A 22886-nucleotide genomic window follows, 5' to 3' on the forward strand; every position below is an offset into this window, starting at 1 on the left:
TGCATCCCCATCATGGACTGTCCAGCCTCTGGGACTATGAGAAAGAAATTTCTGTTGTTTATCAGCTTCCCAGTCTGTGGTCTATATGTTCTAGTAGCCCACAGCGGCTAAGACAGCTGTGGTTTGAGTGAAAGTATTTACAAATATGATCAATGCAATCCCAAGGTTAACGGATCTTGTCAGGCTGAATTATAATTCTGATGATACTATCAGTTTTCCTTACAAATCTCCACTGCCTTTAGTTCTACTCAGATGATAGAAATACATTATCAAGATGTTTGTCTCAATAAAGACAAATTCATCTTCTCTTTTGGCCATGGAGGAATGAAGGTCTCTGAATTCAGATATGAGGAATTCTGTTTATCAATGTTAAGGATACCCTGTAGGTATATAAGAACTGAAGTCACAGAGAGTATTCAAATTCTTCCTCCAAAACAGAAAAGTGAGGGTTTATTTGATCATTGTTAACACTGTGCTCAAGAAGCATCATTGAAAAATAAGCCATGTGTCATTTAGAGTGTCAGCCCCTCACTTTCAGCGTATTCATGAGGCAAGAAATCTTTTTATTCCTCTATATTCATGGAATACATAAAAGGAGATTGGATGGCTTATCATCTTTGTCATTTTTGCATCATGATATTGAGGATTGTTCTATAATATCATAAGGCAATATATGCAAATACTGGCTTTTAAAGGAGGACGAAATCACTTTCTCTGCCACCCTCATTTGTAGTGGTTTAGCTTAAAACTGTTCATCTGCCTCTTGGAGTTTATATTCTACCTGTAGAACTGAAAATTGTTGCTTGTTAAGAAGAGATTACTGAAAAAAAAAAAAAGAAAAGAAGAGATAACTGTATGATAGTGGGTAAATGGTGGAATTTGTGATGGATATTATTGTTACCATACTGTTCTTATTGTCTGTTTACTCCAAAATATTTACTTTTTATGAAAGTGTTTATAGATACTTGCTTATGATGAGAAATCCATAGAGTGATTTGAAACAACTTGTTTCAGCTACCTCAGCTATCTCCAGGAACAATTTCTTTTAATCATTCTTGCTTGGTTCTTCTGCTAGCTCTCTCCATTATTACTAAAAAAATAGATAATTCTAGATAATATATATGCTTATACATCTATTTCCAAATTTATCACTTTTAGCTAATTTCATTGACTCTAACGTAAAAGGTGAAGATTTAGTTAATTTATATCACCTTTATCCTTTCTTCCTTTTCTCAATCTATATTTTGGTTTATATTGTATTATTATTTAAGTTAATATTATGTTATTTTTTGCTATTAATTTCCAGTGTGGAATTTGGGGGTATGAATTTTTTCCCTTTAGAAGATTATTAGTCCATTACCTTTTAAAAAATTATTTATTTTATTTTTTGGTTGAACCGGATCTTCGTTGCAGTGCAAGGCTTCTTACTGCAGAGGCTTCTCTTGTTGCAGAGCATGGGTTCTAGAGCTGGGACTTCAGTAGCTTTGGCACATGGGCTTAGTTATTCCACACCATGTGGGATCTAGTTGCTGGCTCAAGGATCGAACCCATGTCCCCTGCGTTGGCAGGCAGATTGTTAACCACTGGGCCACCAGAGAAGTCCAGTCTGTTGCCTTTTGCTGTCCAGCATGGATGACGGGAAGTCGTAAATCAGTTTCTCACGTCCTTGTGGCAACTTTGAGGTGCCCCTCTGGGAACCTTTCGGTTTGTCCTTAGATGTTTGAAATTCAAGATGGTGTGACTATGATAGATATTTTTTTCACTCATTGGGCTGTATACTCTGTGGTTGTTTTCAATCTGATGACATAGATCCTTCTTCAGGCTCCGAGACATTTTCCCCTGTTGTTTCTTTCATCACTTCCTCTGTCTGTTTTCCCTGTTTCTCCTTCTGCAACTTAGGTTGGTCCCAGCTCACCCCTCAACAACACTCCATGGGATAACTTCTTTTTGCCAAGCCTGGGGACACTTCAGAAGCCAGTGGGCACTAGCGATGTCTGACCAATGCTTGCTCTTGAGAATTGCATCTGTCCTTGTTTTTGTGTTGAATCAGGAGCAAAATCACTCATGTTCTTTTTAAAGTAGGGAACCCAGAGGGAAACATACTAAAATGAACAGATAAGTTCTCTATTACTGCTTCATTTTCTACTTATTCACTTTAATTATTATTATTCACTGTTTATCATTTCCTTTATAATTTTTAGTTACCTTTAAATCTTTCTGGTAAAGACAAGTAGAATATTTTTACTTAACCAGCACCATGGAGCCTAAAAATTTAGTCATCTAAATAATTCAACACAGGTCCAGAGGTATTAATATCTGAATAAAAATATCCAGGGCATGACTTGGGGTTTCATCATGAGCAATGGAAACTGATTTTGATTAAAAAAGAAAGAAAGAAAGAAAAAACACTTTAATGGCAGAATCAGAGGAAGAGGTGAACGATTAGATCCCCAGAAGGTGAGGTAACAGGGCCACGCTAGTCCTCTCTGCTGTGGGAATGAATAGGCAGTTCTTAGACTACTCACAGCAGGAGGATTCTCCTCTAAACTTTTCCTAAATTGGCTGCGAGGAGTGAAACCCTTGCTTTAGCTTGATTGCCAAGCTCGCTTTTGGAGGAGAGATGGGACCATCGTGGACAGTGCCAGGAGGAGCCCACAGAACGATGGACAGCTTGCGGCCCGAGTGGACAGCGGCGGCAGCCCGCGTCCACTGTACTCGGGGCGCCGAGCCCAGGATCTGATGCGTCGGTTCTTCCTCCTCCAGTGCTGCCGCCCGTGCTGGTACCCCGACATAGCGAGTACAACCCTCAGCTCAGCCTCCTGGCCAAGTTCCGCAGCGCCTCCCTGCACAGCGAGCCTCTCATGCCGCACAACGCTACCTACCCCGACTCCTTCCAGCAGCCTCCGTGCCCGGCCTTCCCGCCGTCCCCGTGCGCGGCCGGCTACCCCCACTCCCCGGGCAGCCCCTCCGAGCCGGAGAGCCCCTTCCAGCACTCAGGTCAGTGCCGCCCGCGGTCTCCTGGGATGCGGTCCAACGCGCTTGTGTGGGCGGGGCCATCGTGAGCATCATTTGTCACTTGCAGTTCAAACCGCAGGCTCTAGGGGGCCCTTGGACCCCACCCTCTTGATCAGGACTCACTCCATTTTGGAGCAGCTACCAGTTTCTTTTTTTTCTTTTAAAAAAATTTTTATTGGGGTGTAACTGATTTACAGTGTTGGTTGATTTACAGTGTTGGTTAATTTCAAGTGTATAGCAAAGTGAATCTGTTACATATATACATATTCCACTCTTTTAGATTCTTTCCCCATATAGGTCATTATAGTGTGTTGAGTTCCCTGTGCTATACAGTAGGTCCTTATTAATTAGATATTTTATATATAGTAGTGTGTATGTATGTATGTATGTATGTAGGTATCAATCCCAGTCTTCCAGTTATCCCTCCCCTCTCTACCCCCAGTAACCATAAGTTTTTTTTCATAAGTTTATTTTTTACATGTGTGACTCTATTTCTGTTCTATAGATGAGTTCCTTTGTAGCCTTTTTTTAGATGCCACATATAAGCAATATCATATGATATTTGTCTTTCTCTGGCTTGCTTCACTTGGTATGAGTAATCAGTTTCTTCTAGTAAAATAAGGAATATCAGGAGCTGACAAGCTCCTGCAGACATGCATAAATGCATCTGGTGCTAGCTGCTGCCATCCACCTCATTCAAGTCTTCCTATACTCATTTATTTAACAGATATTTATTGAGCTCTTATTATCTGCAAGCCTTGCCTGGGGTGCAGGAGCTCTGAGAAACTAGATGGATTTGAACATCATTCTTGGGAATTTCCAGGGATTTTTCCTTTTTAATTTAAGGAATTAGAAGTAAGATTATAAAATACTTCTCTAACATAACCGGGAAGACATGGCCTGAGGGCAGGCAGTGTAGGGGAATCAGTGGTAGGCCTCTTCTCTGGCTGTCTCTATCAGCAATCCAAGGGAGTCCTTTCCTTCAAAAGATGGGTCTAAATCAGGTAACGAAGGAGAGATTTACATACCTTGTGAGAGTGAGATAAAGAATATCCCCAGCTCACAAGTTCCTAAGGGTGTTGTTTTCTGGTTGCTCAGCTGTGTCCGACTCTTTGTGACCCCGTGGACTGTAGCCCACCAGGCTTCTGTCCATGGGATTTCCCAGGCAAGAGTCCTGGAGTGGGTTGCCATTTCCTTCTCCAAGGGACCGTCTCAACCCAGGGATTGAACCCATGTCTCGTGTACTGTCAGGCGGATTCTTCACCACTGAGCCACCTCGGAAGCCCTCTTAAGGGTGTGCACAAATGCATTTGGTGCATCTGCTGCGATCTGCCTCTCCTGTCTTCCCATAGTCATTTATTGGGTTAGCCAAAAAGCTTCTTGGGGTTTTTCTGTAACTTCTTAAGGAAAACATGAACTAACTTTTTGGCCAACCCATTATTTGACAGTTATTTGTCAAGCTTTTTTTGAGTGCAAGCATTGCCTTAGGGTTTGGAAAGGAGAATTAAAATGTTAATTGAAATTGTTCCTGTCCGTAGAAAACTTATAAAATGTGGGAGGATAAGGGAGTTGTCCCACCTCTTCACTTCTGAGTTATACCGTCAGTCATTCCTTTTGCCCTTCAACAATACATCAGCTATTTTCCCTGTGCATCTATTGTCACGTCTATCACACTGTGTTTGTCATTTCCTGCCAGTCTGTTTCCACCACTCAGAGGTCAGCCGCCTTCTCTTTTGTGTGTCCAGCACAAAGAATCCACCTGCAATGCAGGAGACCCCAGTTCGATTCCTGGGTCGGGAAGATCCCCCAGAGAAGGGGTAGGCTGCCCGCTCCAGTATTCAGAGGCTTCCCTGCTGGCTCAGCCTGTAAGGAATCCGCCTACACAGCTGAGCGACTGAACACCACCAGCAAAGGTTTGTGGTGGATTTCCTTCCAATTTGTGTCCTTGTAATAAGCTAGATAAATGTTGCTTAACTTTAAGGTTCAACAGACCATGTGGTGATCTCATATAAATGCAAATTTTATTCCCTGCAACTGAAGTGGCTTCTAAGAATCTGCATTCCTAAGAAGTTCCTGGATTGCTGCAGGGGCTGTGGTCCCAGGAACCACACCCAGAAGGGAGTGTCTAAAGGACTTTACTATTCAGCATATCTCAGGGGGCATTCTTTCAAAAGTTAAGGTCCATTTGGAAACCAAATAATAACCCCCTGATTTATCTGTTTTGTAAGTTTATATTTTAGTGCTTATAAGAACACACTCCAAAAAAAAAAAAAAAAAAAGGAACACACTCTAGATACAAGAATTACTAGGATACGCAAAGAAAAGAAAGATACTATAATCAATAGAAAGGTAGAAAAAGAACGTGGTTTGCAAAGAAAGAAAGAACTCTGAAATTGGGTTTCTGAATTTACTGGCAACTTACTTTGAAAAATTTGGGGTGAAAACATAACATTCATCAATTTCCTAATGAATTAGACCTCTCCCTTTAAAGTATATTTATGCCATGAAATAATAATCCCATATATACACAAAGAAGAATGTGAGTCTATGTGGAATTTTTTTTTCTTTCTTAACAATTTTAAATCATATGCAGTATTTTTGCTTTGATTTTTTATCATATCCAAACAATTATTTTTATCTTTAGTTCTCTGGAAAAGGATACTCTTTACTATAGGAATTCAGTTTGGCAGTAAAATGCTGTCTCAGCTGTGAGGATGACATGACCTTCTAACTTCCTTTTAGCCTGTGTTTCCTTTGGATAGGGGGATGAAGTTTGCACAGATCCACTCATACCAATGTTGCCTGGCCCCTCAAAACTAATAAACTTATTTACAAAGATTCCAGCCTTGGGAGAGTCATCAGGACATCGGCCCCTGTTCCCAGGTACGTGGACCAGATGAGCAGCCTGCAAGCAGCTTCCGTGAAAGAGGCAAGTTCGAAAACAACGCACAGCATTGCGCTGGTTCTCACATCCAGCCTTTGGGGAACAGTGGTCACCTCGGTTTCCTGGTGGAGTCGTGAGCTGGGAGGTCCCGGGCGTGGTGGTAGTGATGTCCTGTCTGATGCACTTCTGTTTCAGATTTTCGGCCAGTTTGCTACGAGGAGCCGCAGCACTGGTGCTCCGTCGCCTACTACGAACTGAACAACCGCGTCGGGGAGACGTTCCAGGCTTCCTCCCGAAGTGTGCTGATCGATGGATTCACAGACCCTTCAAATAACAGGAACAGATTCTGTCTCGGACTTCTTTCTAACGTAAACAGAAACTCAACGATAGAAAATACCAGAAGACACATAGGAAAGGGTAAAGGCAAATGTGTAATCCCCTTCATATCTTCTTCTGAGCTAACACACACGGCAACAGAAACGAGCCATGGGTTGGCTGCGTGGCCTAGTGGGATGGTCCCAGGGCTGGGAGCTGGGAGACTGTGCTGGGGATACTGTTGGGAAGAGTGTGAGAACTTTTGGGGTCTTTTGGTGCCTCCCCCTCTGAGGTAGGCACAGCATCTTCTGGGAGGTGGCGTAGGGTGGGTGTTAGGAAGATGAACAAGATGAGAAATACAAAGACAGGATGAAATGATTGAAGAGATGTAGCATGAGTTGTTTTTGAGTAGCCTAAAATGCTAAATAGGATGACTTCTGAAGAAGAGGAATCGGTATCAGGTAAAGTTACTTTTAGAGACAGAGAAGGGAGCTCTTTAGAAAATCAGTGACTTGTCTGTCTGGAAGCCTTTGATAGGGGGTTGGGGTTTCCTCGTGTCCAGGCACTTCTACAAGAGCGGAAGAAGCACAGGCCTCACTCGGGCCTGGAAATGAGGCCTTTGGAACCCACCTCATTGGAGTGATTGCCTCAGCCTCGCCTGAGGCCTGGTTGAGGATCTTTAAGTTATCTTTCTTTCTTTCTTTTTGACTGTGCTGCGTCTTCGTTGCTGCGCGCGCTTTTCTCTGGTTGTGGCGATCAGGGGCTACTCTCTAGTTTCGGTCCACGGGCTTCTCGTTGCCGGCAATTCTCTGGTTGTGGAGCACGGGCTCTAGGGCGCCAGGGCTTCAGTAGTTGCGGCTCCCGGGCTCTCGAGCACAGGCTCAGGAGTTGTGGCCCACGGACTTAGTTGCTCCTCGGCATGTGGGATCTTCCCAGACTGAGGATGGAACCTGTGCCTCCTGCATTGTCAGGAAGGAAGGCACCAGGGAAGCCCTCATATTTTCTTTTCTATCCAAAGAGTTGGCAGTCTGAATGATGCATGGTTGTCCCCTGAAATCACAGGTGTAAAGAAGCTTTGGGGTCATTTGATCTTTTCTCTCCCCGTCCGGAACTTACACCACTTTGGGAATTAGCCACAAGCCTTTTCTTTTATGTTTCCAGGGAAGAACCATTATTTCATGTGTGATGCAATCTGTGTTTTTCCTAACTATCTCCCAAATGTCTCCTGTTGTCAACATACAGACCATCGATTAGACGCAGGCTGAATTTGTTCAGCGATGTTAACCCTTCATGGTGATAGTTACTTTATTTTATCCTGTATCTTCCCATAGTGGCTCTGTGGTGGCTTATGAGAAGCCTTTGTAGAGAAATGATAAATGAAAAAGGGAAAATCAAAAGCTGGGGGTGAGTCAAGGAGACGAGTACAAATATGTCATCCCTCAGAATTAGCACTGTGATTATGACTGTGGTTAAAATTTTCCCCTAGGCCCCCAGAGAGTTCAGAAAACGGAAACTTAATCTGTAACTTCTATCCCAAGAGGGAAATATAGTCATTCCTCAAAGGAATTGATTACTTTTGACTTCTTAAATTTCTCAGGATGGTTTTACTTTGGAATGATTTTTATAAGGATCTTCAGGTGATCTAAAGATAGAATGTTAAAATGTGCTGCCGTAGAGCCATTTGCTGCAGGGCTTTGCAGATTGGTCTGCGCGAGAGACTTCTACTTAAGCCACTTGATCTAAAAATAGAATTAAAATATGCAGAGAGTGTTGAATACCTTCTGGGAAGCTTTCTGAAAGCAGCTTATTCAAGGTGCTGCTGATGTGGACCGACAGATGTGGAGGGCCGGTGTCATGTTACTAACTGAGAGATAATCTACAGGGTTAAAAAAACATCACAGCAAGATACAGAGAGACTAGGAAATGCTCACCTGGATGGAAGGACATCCCACCCTCAACAGGGTGCCCAAGGCAAAGGCACAGTTTTCTCAGAAAGCTGCTTTGGAATTGCCTTAATGTGGAAAATAAAAAGGCGGGGGAGCTACAAGGCATGCCGTAAAGCATGGCATGGGATATTTCCAAAGCAAGAGTGGTTGGTCTTCTTTGAGGTCAGGGGGACCTCTCTCGGGCTCCTGTGGCTTCGCTGGTTCTGAGCTGCATGGCTTCCTGGAGCACCAGCCTGAGTAAGTTTGCAGCTAAACACACCCCAAGGTTAGGGAGCAAGTTAGCTTGTTAATTAACTAACTGACTAATTCCGTAACTGCGGAGTTAGTTACGGGAGATGCTCAAACTTCAGAGATATGCATTCATCTCACAAATATTTATTGAGCATCCGCTCTGGGCCAAACGATTCTGCCACTCGGGATATAGCAATAGGAAACAACTAAAACAAAAAACTCCTGGCTTCGTGGATTACCTACTACTAAAGAAAGACAAACAAGAAATTTTATACACACATACACATATGGGGGCTTCCCAGGAGGCACTAGTGGTAAAGAGCTCGCCACCCCGTGCTGGAGATGTAAGAAACATGGGTTCCATCCGTGGGTCAGGAAGATACCCTGGAGGAGGACGTGGCAACCCACTCCAGTATTCTTGCCTGGAGAATCCATGGACAGAGGAGTCTGGCTGGTTACAGTCCACAGGATCACAAACAGCTGGATACGACCTGAAGTGACTTAGCACGCACACACACACACACACACACTAGTCAAATGATAAGTATCTAGAGAAAAACAGGAGGGGAAGAGAATGGGGGAGCTAGGCAGGCAGGCTTCCTAAGGAAGTGATGTCTGAGTCGAGAGCTAAAGAGGGAATCAGCAGTGTGGATACCTTTCCAAGCAAAGGGAACAGCATGTGCAAGGGCCCTGGGACCTGCCTGGCACAGTGTGAGGAACAGCAGCAACGCCAAGGCAAGTGGAACAGAGTGAGCAAGGGGGCGAGGAAGTCATAGAGGAGGAGGGGACAGGAGCAGGTCTCATGGCCTGGGAGCCATGCAGAGTGCTTTAGCTTTGCCTGTGTGACACAAGAAGGTGGAATTAAGTTGGAGTTTATAGATCTGAGTGTTCACTTTAAAAGGATCCCCTGGCTGTTATATCAAGATGAGACTGTGGGGTTGGGGGGTAAGATACCTATAAAGATTCTTTTTGTTATAGTTAATAATGGGCCTTTTCTCCCCTCAGTAGTTATCAGTTGCTTTGAGGTCACTTCGGTTTGTGTTTGTTGCCACCTAGGGAAGATGGCGGTCCACTAAAGCAGATCCGTGCCTCCACCCCGTCAGCAGCGCATGTACTTTGAGCTTTTGTCTGTGGTGGTGATGGGTCACGTGCTGACTCGCCTGTGCTCTTTCAGCCTGCTCTCCATCTGATGCGATGCACCGTGAGGCAGAGGGCTTGGCACGAAGCCTTTCTCTGTAACCTTGCAACAGTTAACACGTCTACTGCTTTGACCTCTCTGGCCAAGAGCTTTAAATAGCCTTTAGCAAGTTAGCACTAGAATCTCAGAGGTTGCACCTTCAGTATCAGAGGCAGGACCTCAAAGAACCTGGAACACTGCCTTCTAACCTGAGGTCTGTCCATACTCTTCCTTAAAAACGAGGCACACTGCCTGAACTCTTCTGAATGATTCAGCTACTCCCACAGATTCCCAGATCTGAGAGGCACCCTGGCAGGCATTTACACATATTATTGCTTTATAGTCACTCTACAAGTTAGGATTTCTTAGTCCCATTTTACAGGTGAGGCACCAGAGGCTCAGAAGAGTTCAGAAGCTTATCCATGGTCCCACAAGTGATACGGATTTTGCACCCATGGCTCTGTCTATCAGGCCCAGTTGCTTCCTTCTGCTGGAGGGGAGGGACCCTCCTGCTTTTTCATCTCAGCACCCCTCTTAGTTCAGTGCTTGAGGAATTGAATCTTTTGATATGGAATGAAAATGATTCTCGTATGCCACAGCCACAATATGTCATAATCAACTCTGAGATGTTGAAATAAGGCTCTCATTTTGTATTGCAGTGATGAAATTTTACAATCATTTACTTTAAAAATGTGAATCAGAAAAGATTTTGTGTTTCCCCCCCAAGAATACTCTAGAAAAGCTGTCCCACACTGAGTTACACTGAGCTTCACGGGAGGATTATTAGCATCTTTATAGGAAAAAAAGATGAAGAAGTGCTGACGTATCACACCTGTCTGTGACTGCGCAAAATAAAGCCAAGGTTATTTCCCGAGGTTTGGGGAAGGATGGAATAGCCAGTTTGGGTCACTGGAGTGTACAGTGTGCCTGCTTTTTTAGAGTGGCTTTTACGATGGCCCTGATTTCCAAATGATGAGGCAAGCCGCAGTCTTGAAAGGACTGCGTGAGCAAACGTGTGCTCTTAACGGTCATTGAGAGCAGGTTATATTTCTTAGAAATGCACAACGTAATATCATCCTAGTCAATAGCAGTGTTCTTTCTGAGCACCTGTGACTGTGCTGTCACTGCAGTCAGCACCATTGACCCACATAGGGAGCCTGCTCCAAGTTCTTGGTGTGGAAGAACACTTGCGGCAGGACAGACACGTTTCTTCTTTGCACTGCAGACGAGCTGCGTGTGTTCTGGCTGCTGGCTGTCCTTCCTCCCGTGGGAGAAGGAAGGGGTAACCGATAATTCCTGAGGCATTAGCCCCACGTATTGAACTTACCGGGACTTGCCAGGTGGCACTAGTGGTAAACAACCCACCTGCCAATGCAGGAAACATAAGAGACGTGGGTTCTATCCCTGGGTCAGGAAGATCCGTGGAGAAGGACATGGCAACCCACTTCAGTATTCTTGCCTGGAGAATCCCATGGACAGAGGAGCCTGGTTGTCTACAGTCCATGGGGTTGAAAAGAGTCAGACACGGCTGAAGTGACCTAGCACACATACACACACACTGAATGAGGCAAACCCAGACCTTCCCAGACATAATTATCATAGATTTCAAATCATCGAGTTGCTTTGGGAATCAGTTTTTCACTTTTTTATGAAACTTTATTTTCTTGTACATCTCAAGTTGTTCTGTGGAAATCTAGTAATGCTTCCTTTTTTCGTGAAAGGAATTATCCTGAGACAAGGGTTTAGTTTGTCAGTTCCTTAGAAGCAGGGTCTGTACCTCGAGGTGATTTTTTTTTTTTTTTTAATTATTTTGAGGGCTATGCTGGGTCTTAGTTAGAGCATGTGGGATTTAGTTCCCTGACCAGGGATTGAACCTGGACCCCTGCACTGGGAGTGTGGAGTCTTAGCCACTGGGTCACCGGGCAAGTCCCTCAAGGTGATTTTTGGATTCCTTCTTTCCCAGTGGATTTAGTTTCCTGGTCTCAAAACGTCCTTTCCATTTTGCCTTTGAATATGTGTAAAGTTTCTCATCCCTGAAAAAGCAAATCCTAAAAAAAATTTAACACAGAACATCATACTGTTGCAGTAATTACACAGGATACTGAAGAATACTTAATATCATGAGAAAGTGTTGACAGTATTTTTGTTGTTGTTGTTGACAGTATTTTAATATGTGAAAAAAGGTTATAAAAGAGCCTATAGAGTATGATCCCAATTTTATTTAAAATGTACACATGAAAGACTGAAAGCATATGACAAATGTGAATCCTGATTATTTCTAGGTTGTGGATTTGTGGCTGATCTTTATTCTTTGCATCTCAGTATTTTCAACATTCCTTCTAGTGGGGTTTCCTGCTCCTGTGAGGATGGGGTGGGACCCGGTACGTCCAGGCGAGCTGGGGTTGCTGCAGTCAAGCGTAGTAGTGAGAGAGGAGAGAGAGAGAAGGTAGTACTAAGGGGCACCCACCTTGCCCGAATCACAGTGTGTGCGCGCAGTGGGGCGTTCAGCGCTCTGCTTCGTCACTCAGACGTGTCTGACTCTCTGTGACCCCATGGACTGTATGTAGCACGCCAGCCTCCTCTGTCCATGGGATTCTCCAGGCAAGAACACTGGAGTGGGTTGCCATTTCCTCCTCCTGGGGATCTTCCCAACCCAGGGACTGAACCCAGGTCTTCGGAATTGCAGGTGGATTCTTTACCATCTGAGTCACCATGGAAGCCTAATACTGGAGTGGGTAGCCTATCCCTTCTCCACGGAATCTTCCCCACCCAGGTATCAAACTGGGGTCTCCCGCATTGCAAGTGGATTCTTTACCAGCTGAGCTACTAGGGAAGCCCCTGGTAGTGCAGTTCATTTGGGCCCAAATCTGCTTGTTCATCCTGTTTGTTTAGAGATACTTAAAGTCTTCAAGTAGTAGCTTTAGGGGACTGACTTTGTACCAGCCCGGAGGCGGCTCTGTGAGAATTGAGAGGAGCCGCTGCTGCCCCCTGCTGGAAGAGTCTTATATGTATATATAATAATCGTACAAATCTCGGGAGTCTGAGGCACGCCCTGGGTTTGTGCAGTGCACAGCTGCAGTCACAGTCTTGGGCGGGCCCACCTCCATCCTCTGGCCCAAAGCCCTGCTGTAAATTTGGAAATCTTTATTTTATATTATTTTTATAATTTATTATTATTATTTTATTTTTTATTGAAGAATAACTGCTTTACAGTGTTTTGCGGTTTTTCTGTCAGTCTGCGCTGCGTCTTTGTTGCTGTGCGTGGGCTTTCTCTAATTGCAGCAAGCAGAGGCCACTCTCCAGTGGCCATGCGCGGGCCTCTCATTGAGTGGCTTCCCTTATTGCAGGCGCCGGGTCTAGAGCTTCAGGAGTTGCAGCATGTGGGCTCAGGAGTTGTGGCACAGGGACTTGGTTGCCCAGGGGCATGTGCGATCTTCTCAGACTAGGGATCAAACCCTGGTTCCCTGCACTAGCAGGCAGATTCTTTACCACTGGACCACCAGGGAAGTCCTTTCCACATTATTTTTATGAGAGTGAAAGTGAAAAAGTGAAAGTGAAGTCACTCAGTTGTGTCCGACTCTCTGTGACCACATGGACTGTAGCCTACCAGGCTCCTCCGTCCATGGAATTTTCCAGGCAAGAGTACTGCAGTGGGTTGCGTTTTCCTTCTCCAGGGGATCTTTCTGACCCAGGGATTGAATCTGGGTCTCCCGCATTGCAGGCAGACACTTTACCATCCCAGCCACCAGGGAAGAGTAGTTTAAAGAAAATTTCAGCACTCATATTCTTTCTCCGGTATATTTAAGTATGTCTCTGAGCTGGCGGTGGGGCGATGAGATTTCCACAGGGGTGGGATATCCCTTCCCCACCACTCCCCATCCCACTCTGGAAGGAATCCATGCATATTTCTTCCACTTGTGACATCCCCCTCTGTTACTAGACTCCAGGACCATTGGAACACGCTCACCAGCCTAATTAACCTGCTGTTCCCTGAGCCTCCCCTCCATCATCTCTGTCAGTCAAGGCTTCAGAAGATACCAGGAGGGAACAAGCTGCAGTCTGACTCAGCAGATCCCAACCCAGCCCAAAGAGCCCTTAGTATTCACCACCACCAGGACTCCAGACTCTCTAGTCTCCTAAGGGGTGGGTGCAGGCACAACAGGTGGAAAACTCTGACAGAGGCAGACGCAGCCCAGGAATAGATGTAGTCCCAGGTGTGGGTGGAACTTCCAGAGGACCACGTTGCCTGACTTCTCTCTTGTCTCAGGAGGCACCTTCTTTGGGTGTTTATCCTTACCGCTTACTGTTCTCCATGGCAATTTAGCATCTCACAGACGTGGTTTAAAGCCAGGCTTCTGGCCTGTCAGATGGATGCCAATAAAATCCCTTGCTTACTTGACTCTTTAGATGCCGCTGTCTCTAGCCTTCTTCATCATGGGGTTGAATATCCTTCCTTGTTCTGGTGACCCTGGCTGGCTCAGGGCTTCCCCAGGCACATCCCATCCGCTCTGCCCCTTCTTCTCACTCAGGACAGTGAACTGCTACCTCCCTATCCAGGCTCTTCTCTGCTTTCTGTGCTCCGCCAGGATGTCTGTGGTTGCGGATAAGACTTTTAACAGGATTGAAAATCATCCCCTAAATAAAGACCAGAGCCAGATAGCAAAAAAAATCTTATCTCTTCTCCTTAGTAAGCTCCAGGAGGATTATGTATTTGAAGGGCATTCAACTCAAAGACATACTGAACACTTAGCAGCCTCATGCTCTGGCAGTTTGATGACCTGCTCTCCAGCCGTCCCAGAAGCAGGCCTTCCCCTGGGAGTTTTTAGAGGAAGTCTGCTTGGATTTGCCCCTGTCTCACCTCCCAGTATGTGGGTCCAGCCAAGTAAGTCTGGGCTTCCCAGGTGGCTCAGATGGGTAAAGAATCTGCCTGCAATGCAGGAGAGCCTTGTTTAGTCCCTGGGTCCAAAAGATTCCCTTGGAGGAGGGCATGGCAACCCACTCCAATATTCTTGCCTGGAGAATCCCATGGACAGAGAAGCCTGATGGGCTACATACAGTCCATGGGGTCGCAAAGAGTCAGACATGACTGAGCATCTAATACCACACACCCCCCACATGTGGGTCCAGCCAGGTAACTGTGTCCCAGCCAGTTAGGACCATCCTTCTGCCCACTCCTCAGGGCCAGGGCCATGGGGATCAGACTCCAGGGTGTTCAGGGGAGAGAATCATGGAGGTGAGGCAGAAAAGGGAGAGGAAGGCTGAGCAGAGGAGGGGGCCTGGTCTGACTGAGGCAGTGAGAGGGGAACCTTGACCTGAGTATCAAGAGCTTTATCATTGTGACCCTGAATCAGTTTCTTCAGACTGTGTTGGAGTCTGTGGTTTGAATACATGACCCTGAAAGCCATTCTTTTCTAAAATTGTATTAAGGGAAAGGAGATGGGAAAAGGAAACCATAAAGCTGGCAGGAAGTAGTTACATAATAGTGCAAAAATTGCCTCCATTGCTACTTAAAAAGAAACTGAGTGGCCATGTCGGTCATGTTTCCTAAATGCAGGTCTGAGAAGCCCTGGAAGTCTTTCAGTTGTATTATTTAAAACTGTTTTGTTTCTTTTTTTAAAGTACCGAAATCTGTCCCTATAAGTAGATTCAAGATCATTTCTATAATCCCCTTGCCACTGCATGGAGATTACATTTACAACCATGTTGACACCTGGAGATAGAGATTTTGTTTCTGCTAAAAGGTTAGGGAACAATTCTTCTGGTATTAATATTCCCTAGACTAGAACATCTTCATCTCATCTAACTCCAGTCCCTTGTTACAAATTTATGTTGAGTCTTAAACCTAGACATTTGGAGGAAAAGCATCAACTAAAATGTACTTTGAGCAGCAACATTCTCAAGACCCTCTTCACCTTTTAGTTCTAAGAACATGAGATAAAATAGCATAAACTACATTTTGATTGAGTCTTTATATTTTATCTGAAAATGTGGCATGAATTTCACTGTGGGTAAAAATAGGCATTATTTCTATGACCTGTAAATGTAGGTGATACGCTTTAAAATGGAATAGGTCTCTTTGAGGTACTAAGAGAAATGGATTTATAATTGTTGGTAAAATAAAATGTAAACGCCATTTATCATGTCCTCTGCAGTGGACTTAGTATACGCATGTAAGTAACATTACCGTGGTGCTCACTGTGTCCAGTTCTTTATTTCTGTATGTCCCTGAAGGTCTATTTGATGTTTTCTGCATTATGTTGTTATTTTGCCTCTAATAGTATGAGATCTTCCTTTTAGAATGAACAAGCATGAGAATGAAAGTGACAGTTCAGTTCAATTCAGTCACTCAGTCCTGTCCGACTCTTTGCGACCCCATGAACCGCAGCACGCCAGGCCTCCCTGTCCATCACCAACTCCCAGAGTTTACCCAAACTCACGTCCATTGAGTCAGTGATGCCATCCAGCCATCTCATCCTCTGTTATCCCCTTTCTCCTGCCTTCAGTCTTTCCAGCATCAGGGTCTTTTTTAATGAGTCAGTTCTTTGCATTAGGTGGCCAAACCAATGGAGTTTCAACTTCAACATTAGTCCTTCCAATGAACACCCAGGACTGATATCCTTTAGGATGGACTGGTTGGATCTTCTTGCAGTCCAAGGGACTCTCAAGAGTCTTCTCCAACATCACAGTTCAAAAGCATCAGTTCTTCAGTGCTCAGCTTTCTTTATAGTCCAACTCTCACATCCATATATGACCACTGGAAAAACCATAGCCTTGACTAGATGGACCTTTGTTGGCAAAGTAATGTCTCTGCTTCTTAATATGCTGTCTAGGTTGGTGATAACTTTCCTTCCAAGGAGTAAGCATCTTTTAATTTCATGGCAGGAGTAGTATTAATACATGACAGCCTCCTTCTTTGTTCTTGGCTATGCAAACCTGAGTTGCAGTATACTTTTAAATGCACTCATGGAAAAAATACAGATGATAATTAAAGCAGGTCAACCTCTGGGGCACTCGTGGTACTAATCAATGATTGGTGATGTTAAAATTAACCTCACAGTTAATAGTCACATCTCTTTAGGTGACAGAGGTGGATGAGATGGGAAGGGTGGTAAGTCTAAGTGGAACTCAGTGCTGGTGTCGGAAGACTGTTTCTGCCTCGCAGGCGTGCACCTGTACTACGTCGGGGGAGAGGTCTATGCCGAGTGCGTGAGTGACAGCAGCATCTTCGTGCAGAGCCGGAACTGCAACTATCAGCATGGCTTCCACCCAGCCACTGTCTGCAAGATCCCCAGCGGCTGCAGCCTCAAGATCTTCAACAACCAGCTGTTCGCTCAGCTGCTCGCCCAGTCTGTGCACCACGGATTTGAAGTCGTCTATGAGCTGACCAAGATGTGCACCATCAGGATGAGCTTTGTCAAGGTAAGGAGTGCTCGCTTCCTGATTCTAAGATAGAGACCAGAAGCACAGGACTTCCGAAGCGGTCCAGTGGCTAAAACTCCCTGCTGCTCTCAATGCAGGGGCCCCACGTTCGATCCCTGGTCAGGGAACTAGATCCCACATGGGTCAACTAAATATCCTGCATGCCACAACTAAGACCCAGTACAGCCAAATAAGAAAATAAGTAAGTTTAAAAATGTATATTTTAAAACAGTCTTCGGTTGATGTGGCAGTTGGACAGCCAGGGCAAGCAGACAGCATTTTGGGAGGAAACTCTCAATTGTTTTTCAGAAGAGCTCCTCCATGAGTATGACATCTCTTGTTTAGCAATTTTAAGAACATTCTTAAGTATATTACTTTTGGAGGAAAACCAAGTTAAGGCAGTTACCTGATTTTTCTTTAAATAAAGAAGATAAAGTGACTATGATGGTTGCATAGGACTTAATGCTAGAGATTTTTTTTTTCCTTCCCTCAAATTGCTGAGTACTGTGGTCACTCAGTAAATGGTGAATTTACCTGAAATCGATTAAGACACTCTCCTTACTCTTACAAAGCAGACAGGCAAACAGAGGCAATCATATTTATAAATAAACTACAAAACAGAACTGAGTCTAACACAAGAGAGTATGAACTAAGTGCTGTTTACAAAGGTATAAACAGGTTGGGATAAAAACATGGGGCTTACGATTAATTCTGAGACAGTAGTAGATGTTCTGTTTATGAATATTTGTTTAATTTCTCAATTAGATCTTATTAAAGTTGACATGAAGGTTGGAGAATGGAGAAAGTTACTTAGTGGGAAGGAAAAACTGGATTTGTATGTTGAAGCTAAGCCCTCAGTTTATCGTCTGCTATTTCATTCCTCACAAAGCACTTGCAAATAATTCTAATATTTCCAAATCTGAGCTTGTTTGTCAAACTGAGTATATGTGACAGTTTTCCCATGGTGACCTATCTATTCAAGGGGTATCAGTATGGCTTGTTACAGATTTTTTCAAAGTAAAATTTATTAATTCTGTAAAATTACCATGAAAAATGTGTCCCATTTTTCTACACTCTTATTTATAATTTCAGTAATTATTTTAAAAATGAGAATCAAGAATAGTTTCCAGTTTAGAAAATGACTTCTTGAATCCATTTCTTTCATGGTGACAAAGCAGTTTTATTCAAATTTGCATGCGTGCTAAGTCGTTTCAGTCATGTGTGACTCTTTGTGACCCCTTGGCGTGTAGCTCCCTAGGTGCCTCTGTCCATGGAATTCTCCAGGCAAGAATACTGGAGTGGGTAACCATTCCCTTCTCCAGGGGATCTTCCTGACCTAGGGATCGAACCCAGATCTCCTGCATTGCAGGCAGATTCTTTACCATCTAAGCCACCAGGGAAGCCTTTATTCAAGTTTACTGTTAAGCTTTAAAAGCATTTTTACACTGTAAAATTAACAGGCAATTAACAAATACCTGAAAGTCTTTTCAAACATTCTGATGCTTTAGAGCCAGCGGAGGGCGATGAATTGCTGTTAATAAACAACCATTTGACATACTTTTTTCTAGGCCTGTTTTAAAAATTGGGATGAAATGGCCAATGTCTCAGATACAATTATTTCACTGTATTACAAACTTGTATAGGAATCTGATTTTCCTAACATCAACTAGATGTACTTGTCACATATGCAACCTTTAAATTCATAAAACTACATAATTCACAAAATAAACTGTTACTAATATTGCAGGGACTTAAAAAAAAAAAGATTCCTAGAAAATATAACTATAGGTGATCAATGTAAAAGAAATGGTAAGTTCTCCCCATGATAAAAAATTGCAACCATGTGAGGTCATGGATGTTAATGAAACTTCTTTATTTTTTGCGGTCCCTCCTGTGGATGGTCTCACCAATGGCAAATTGCCAGAAGTGAGCCAGCATGGGAGAGGAGAAACAAGCTTTCTTCATCAATCCTGAGTAACACAGAGCACCCTCAGTTCTCACCTAACAACTTTTAGATCCAGCCATTGTTGTTTTGTGCAAAACACGGACGTCAGCATTAAGGGGGTGAACATGCGTTCAAGCTCCCTTCCCTGGGAAGACAGCATGAATTCCCAGTGTCTTTGACGTGGCTGGAACCCAGGCCCTCTCTAGGTCCGTGGATTTAGTTGCGAGCCCAGGAGGAAACCTCGGATGGGGACTCATCTTAGGGTGCCTGGCTGATGAGAAGGTTGTCTTGTACTTGCAGGAATGCAGAGTTCATGTTCCCAGGTCCCAAAAGCTGCCCTGGTGGGTGGGCTGTGTCCAGCTGGCCTGTCTCATGCCCCTGGAGGCTGCCTGGAAGTCTGGCACAATCATGTGGCTCCGTTTTTGCTTTTCAGGGCTGGGGAGCCGAGTACCATCGCCAGGATGTCACAAGCACGCCCTGCTGGATTGAGATCCACCTTCATGGACCGCTGCAGTGGCTGGACAAAGTTCTGACTCAGATGGGCTCCCCACACAACCCAATTTCTTCAGTGTCTTAACAGTCCTGTCTCAATGCACATTTCTATAGGGTAGATGCTGTTGCAGGCAGTGGCTTATATCATTTCAGATTTGTGACTAACTGAAGTTTCTAAGTACACGTGTAAATACATTTAATATATACTCATCGTATTTTGTATCACCATCTTGTTTTGTGCTTTCTAGTTAACCTGGTGCCACTACAACGCAATGAGAAAAGCAGGTTTTTCGCACCTACGCTCTAATAAGCAGCAGCTTCTTTTGTGGGAGAGAAGAAATGAGAGGCAAGTCTGTGGACAGTGTTTGAAGGGTGCTGGCAGGACAAAGGCAGCTTTCGTCTGCCGTGTCACATAAGGCATGTTGTGTGGCCAGTCCAGAAAAATACTAAAACTGTTTACGTAGTAAAAATCAGGTACTGGCAGCACTAGGGCAAATAACACTTTGGACAAAACAAAGCTATCAAACCCATAACATTTAAATAACTTCACTTCGAGTGCTGACAAAAAAAGAAAATAAAGCTTGTAAAATCAGTTATGTAAGACAAGTCATATAAGCTTTATTTCTGAAGTTGAAATACCTGTAGGTAGACTGTTGTGCTGATATGAATGGTACCTTTTAAACAAATTAAAACTGTGATCGGAAGAGAAAGAAACTGTGAAGCTGAGAGCCAGGTTGCCTCATTATCTTAACCACTGTACAAAAAAAATAAATGACTCTAATATGGGAAGATATTATAAATATGAAAACAGCATAAAAAGAGCTATATCTCCCAACTGCAAAATAAGACCAGCACTTTCTTAGTCCATGCATCACCCACAGAGATGCCTGCCTTCCACGTAGGAAATCAGGTTCCTGTTCTGGTGATTCACGGCAGGCAGCTCTGCAGATCCGAGTCTGCACGGCATGCTCGCTGTCCTTGTGGTTAAGTCCTGTGTGTGTGTGGAAGCAGCAGTAAAATAAGAGCAGCGGATAAAAACACCCTGTGTTTACTTATTCCTTCTCACATTCCCACGTTAACAGTCTCTAGGCGAGGGCACGTTTTGCCACATGTTCCTCACACATTGGTAAATACTAACTCTTCACAGATGACGCAGACAATGTTCACTGAAGCCTTTGAAAAATCCAGACACATTGCTGCGATCAAATTTGAGTTATTTAACTTAGTGTCTCTACCGATTAAGTGACCTGCTGGTCATAGGTGGTAGCCTCTTATAAAACTAAAGCCTCATACCTGGAAATAACTTCCCAAATAAGATAGTAATTCCATAATCCCTATCATTTCTGAGGAACAGTGGTCCTGAATAACAGGACATTTTTTAAAAATGTATACACAATACCAAAACCTGTTATTTACCCTTGGATGATAAAGAGAGGGCCGTTTACCAAATTTCTAGGTACTTTCATATATATATATATATATATATAATTCCCACCCACTGAACACTGCATTGCTTGGAAAATTATTTCACACCCTCTTTAAAATGTGTAATTTAAAAAGGTAATTATGCTTGTTAACAGACGGTACTTCAGTGATCCAGGAGGTTTCTTCATTTATAAATTCTGTCTCAACTCTTTCTAGCATTAGTGTATAGTAGCTGTTTCTCATTAAATTGTAATCAAGGTAGGAATGATCATATGAAAACAATGTATGCGTGAGCTACTGCCGTCACCTGTTGTAATGACTAGTGTTACCTAGGAGAAGCTTTCATATATACAATAGAAAATATCACATTTTACATTAAAGCTAGGTGGTCCATTTAGTGTTTAGAGAACTCTGTAGTTTATTGGTTCACCAACTATGTATGTACCCGGCACAGTGTTAGGTACTGTGGAGTCAATGTACACAAGAAATTGTCCCAGCCCTCTGGAGCTGAGAGTCTACACGGAAATCTGTAGAATCATCATGTTTCAGGAACTATTAAAACAAAACATGTGCTCTTTTTTATGCTTGAAGAAAATATAATTGATTTCCTAATTATCTCTATTTTGAAACTGATTTCCCATCTCTTCTGAGCAATCAAGTCATGAATGAAGACATCCTTGGATAAATGAGGCTTTTCTTCTTTGTCTCAAAGTTGGATTTTTCTCCTTTTGCTTCCCTATTTTCCAGTAATTCCCTATGTCTCCTTTCCTTGGAAAAGGCATTAGTATGGCGAAGTCTTCCTCAAATGAGTACTACTGCACAAAACAGCATGAGGTACACGTGGCTTGGGCTCCAGGGATCAAACATCGCTTTATCCATCAGTGGTCAGACTCCTCCTCTGGTAACCTTACACCTTTACAGATTCAATCGGTACTAGTTGCTTATAAATGACATGAAAAAATACACTGGCTTTCCACGCAGCTTTGGGAAACCAGGACAGAATATTCCAGTGAATTGGAATTCTATCTTCAAAAAATAAATGATTAAAGTGGTACGTATGCATCACTACCAGGCCAGGTCTGTCTCACCAAAAGCCTTTATTAAGATACTGTGAAATTCAGAGAATTTAGAAGTGATGGGAAGTTAGCCCTTAAGTCATTGTAACATAGTCACATTTTAGATCAGTGTTTTAAATTTTTTTCTGCTAAGAACTGTTAAAAGTTGTAAGGCAGAATTTGATTTCTGACTTCTAAATGTGCTTATTTAGCATTCAATCCTTGAGGCAGACAGTCCAAACAATGTCTTCACATTCTTTTATAGGACTGTGAGCAAAGTGGACATGCTAAGCCATAAATTGCATCAGCAATTGCCAAACATGTTTAAGGTTGCTATAGACAAGGGTCGTGCAACAGAGAACAGTATCTGGCCTGCTCACAAGACTCAGAGCATTTATAGTGCTGTTCAAGTCTGGGTTTTGTTTTTTCTCCTGTTAAAAATTTGAGATGTAAAAATTTTTAGTTAGGTGATATTTTAATACCTACCAGTGCTTTGGAACTATTAAGATGTCAATTCTCAATACATTTACTTTATGTTATTTTTTTTTTTTTACACTCAGTTTAAATCAGAAAAAGTTGGACAACTACCTAGCATTTAGAATCTCCTTTTCATTGTTTTCTTAGGAAGTCAATACCCTGTCACAGCAACAAAAATATTTTTTAGGTATTGCTTGTTAGACTTCAAGCACTGGCTTAACTTTGATTATGTCCTGAATATTTGATATACATAGTCAACAAATGAAGCAAAATATAACATGCATTCCAAATTTTGTCTTCTCCTGTTAAGGATTTAATGGCCGAACTATATGACAAATTACATGATCTTGGTGTATGTTAAGTTCAGATTAATGTAAAACAAACTAACAAAAAAGAAACTATTTCTATTTAAGTCATTTTTTATTATAGCTATGCCTCAGTTATCCTTCAAATGCACACTTACACTGTTATCTGATTGTTTATAATAAAGAATACTGTACCTAAA

General features: G+C 43.2%; 1 protein-coding gene across 2 annotated transcripts in view; it reads left to right on the top strand.

Moving 5' to 3' along the window:
- SMAD9 (SMAD family member 9) overlaps positions 1-22886 on the top strand; it is a 62149-nt gene extending 39263 nt beyond the window's left edge. The window contains exons 2-5 of one of the 2 annotated variants that reach the window (XM_020891771.2): positions 2764-2997; positions 6095-6316; positions 16731-16987; positions 19366-22886. In XM_020891771.2, coding sequence (XP_020747430.1) covers positions 2764-2997; positions 6095-6316; positions 16731-16987; positions 19366-19509 — 857 coding nt within the window. In that variant the 3' untranslated portion in view covers positions 19510-22886. The remainder of the gene's footprint in view (positions 1-2763; positions 2998-6094; positions 6317-16730; positions 16988-19365) is intronic. The other variant, XM_070471326.1, reaches the window with a different exon arrangement.

Source organism: Odocoileus virginianus, chromosome 8 (assembly GCF_023699985.2).
Source record: "Odocoileus virginianus isolate 20LAN1187 ecotype Illinois chromosome 8, Ovbor_1.2, whole genome shotgun sequence".
Classification (NCBI taxonomy): domain Eukaryota; kingdom Metazoa; phylum Chordata; class Mammalia; order Artiodactyla; family Cervidae; genus Odocoileus; species Odocoileus virginianus.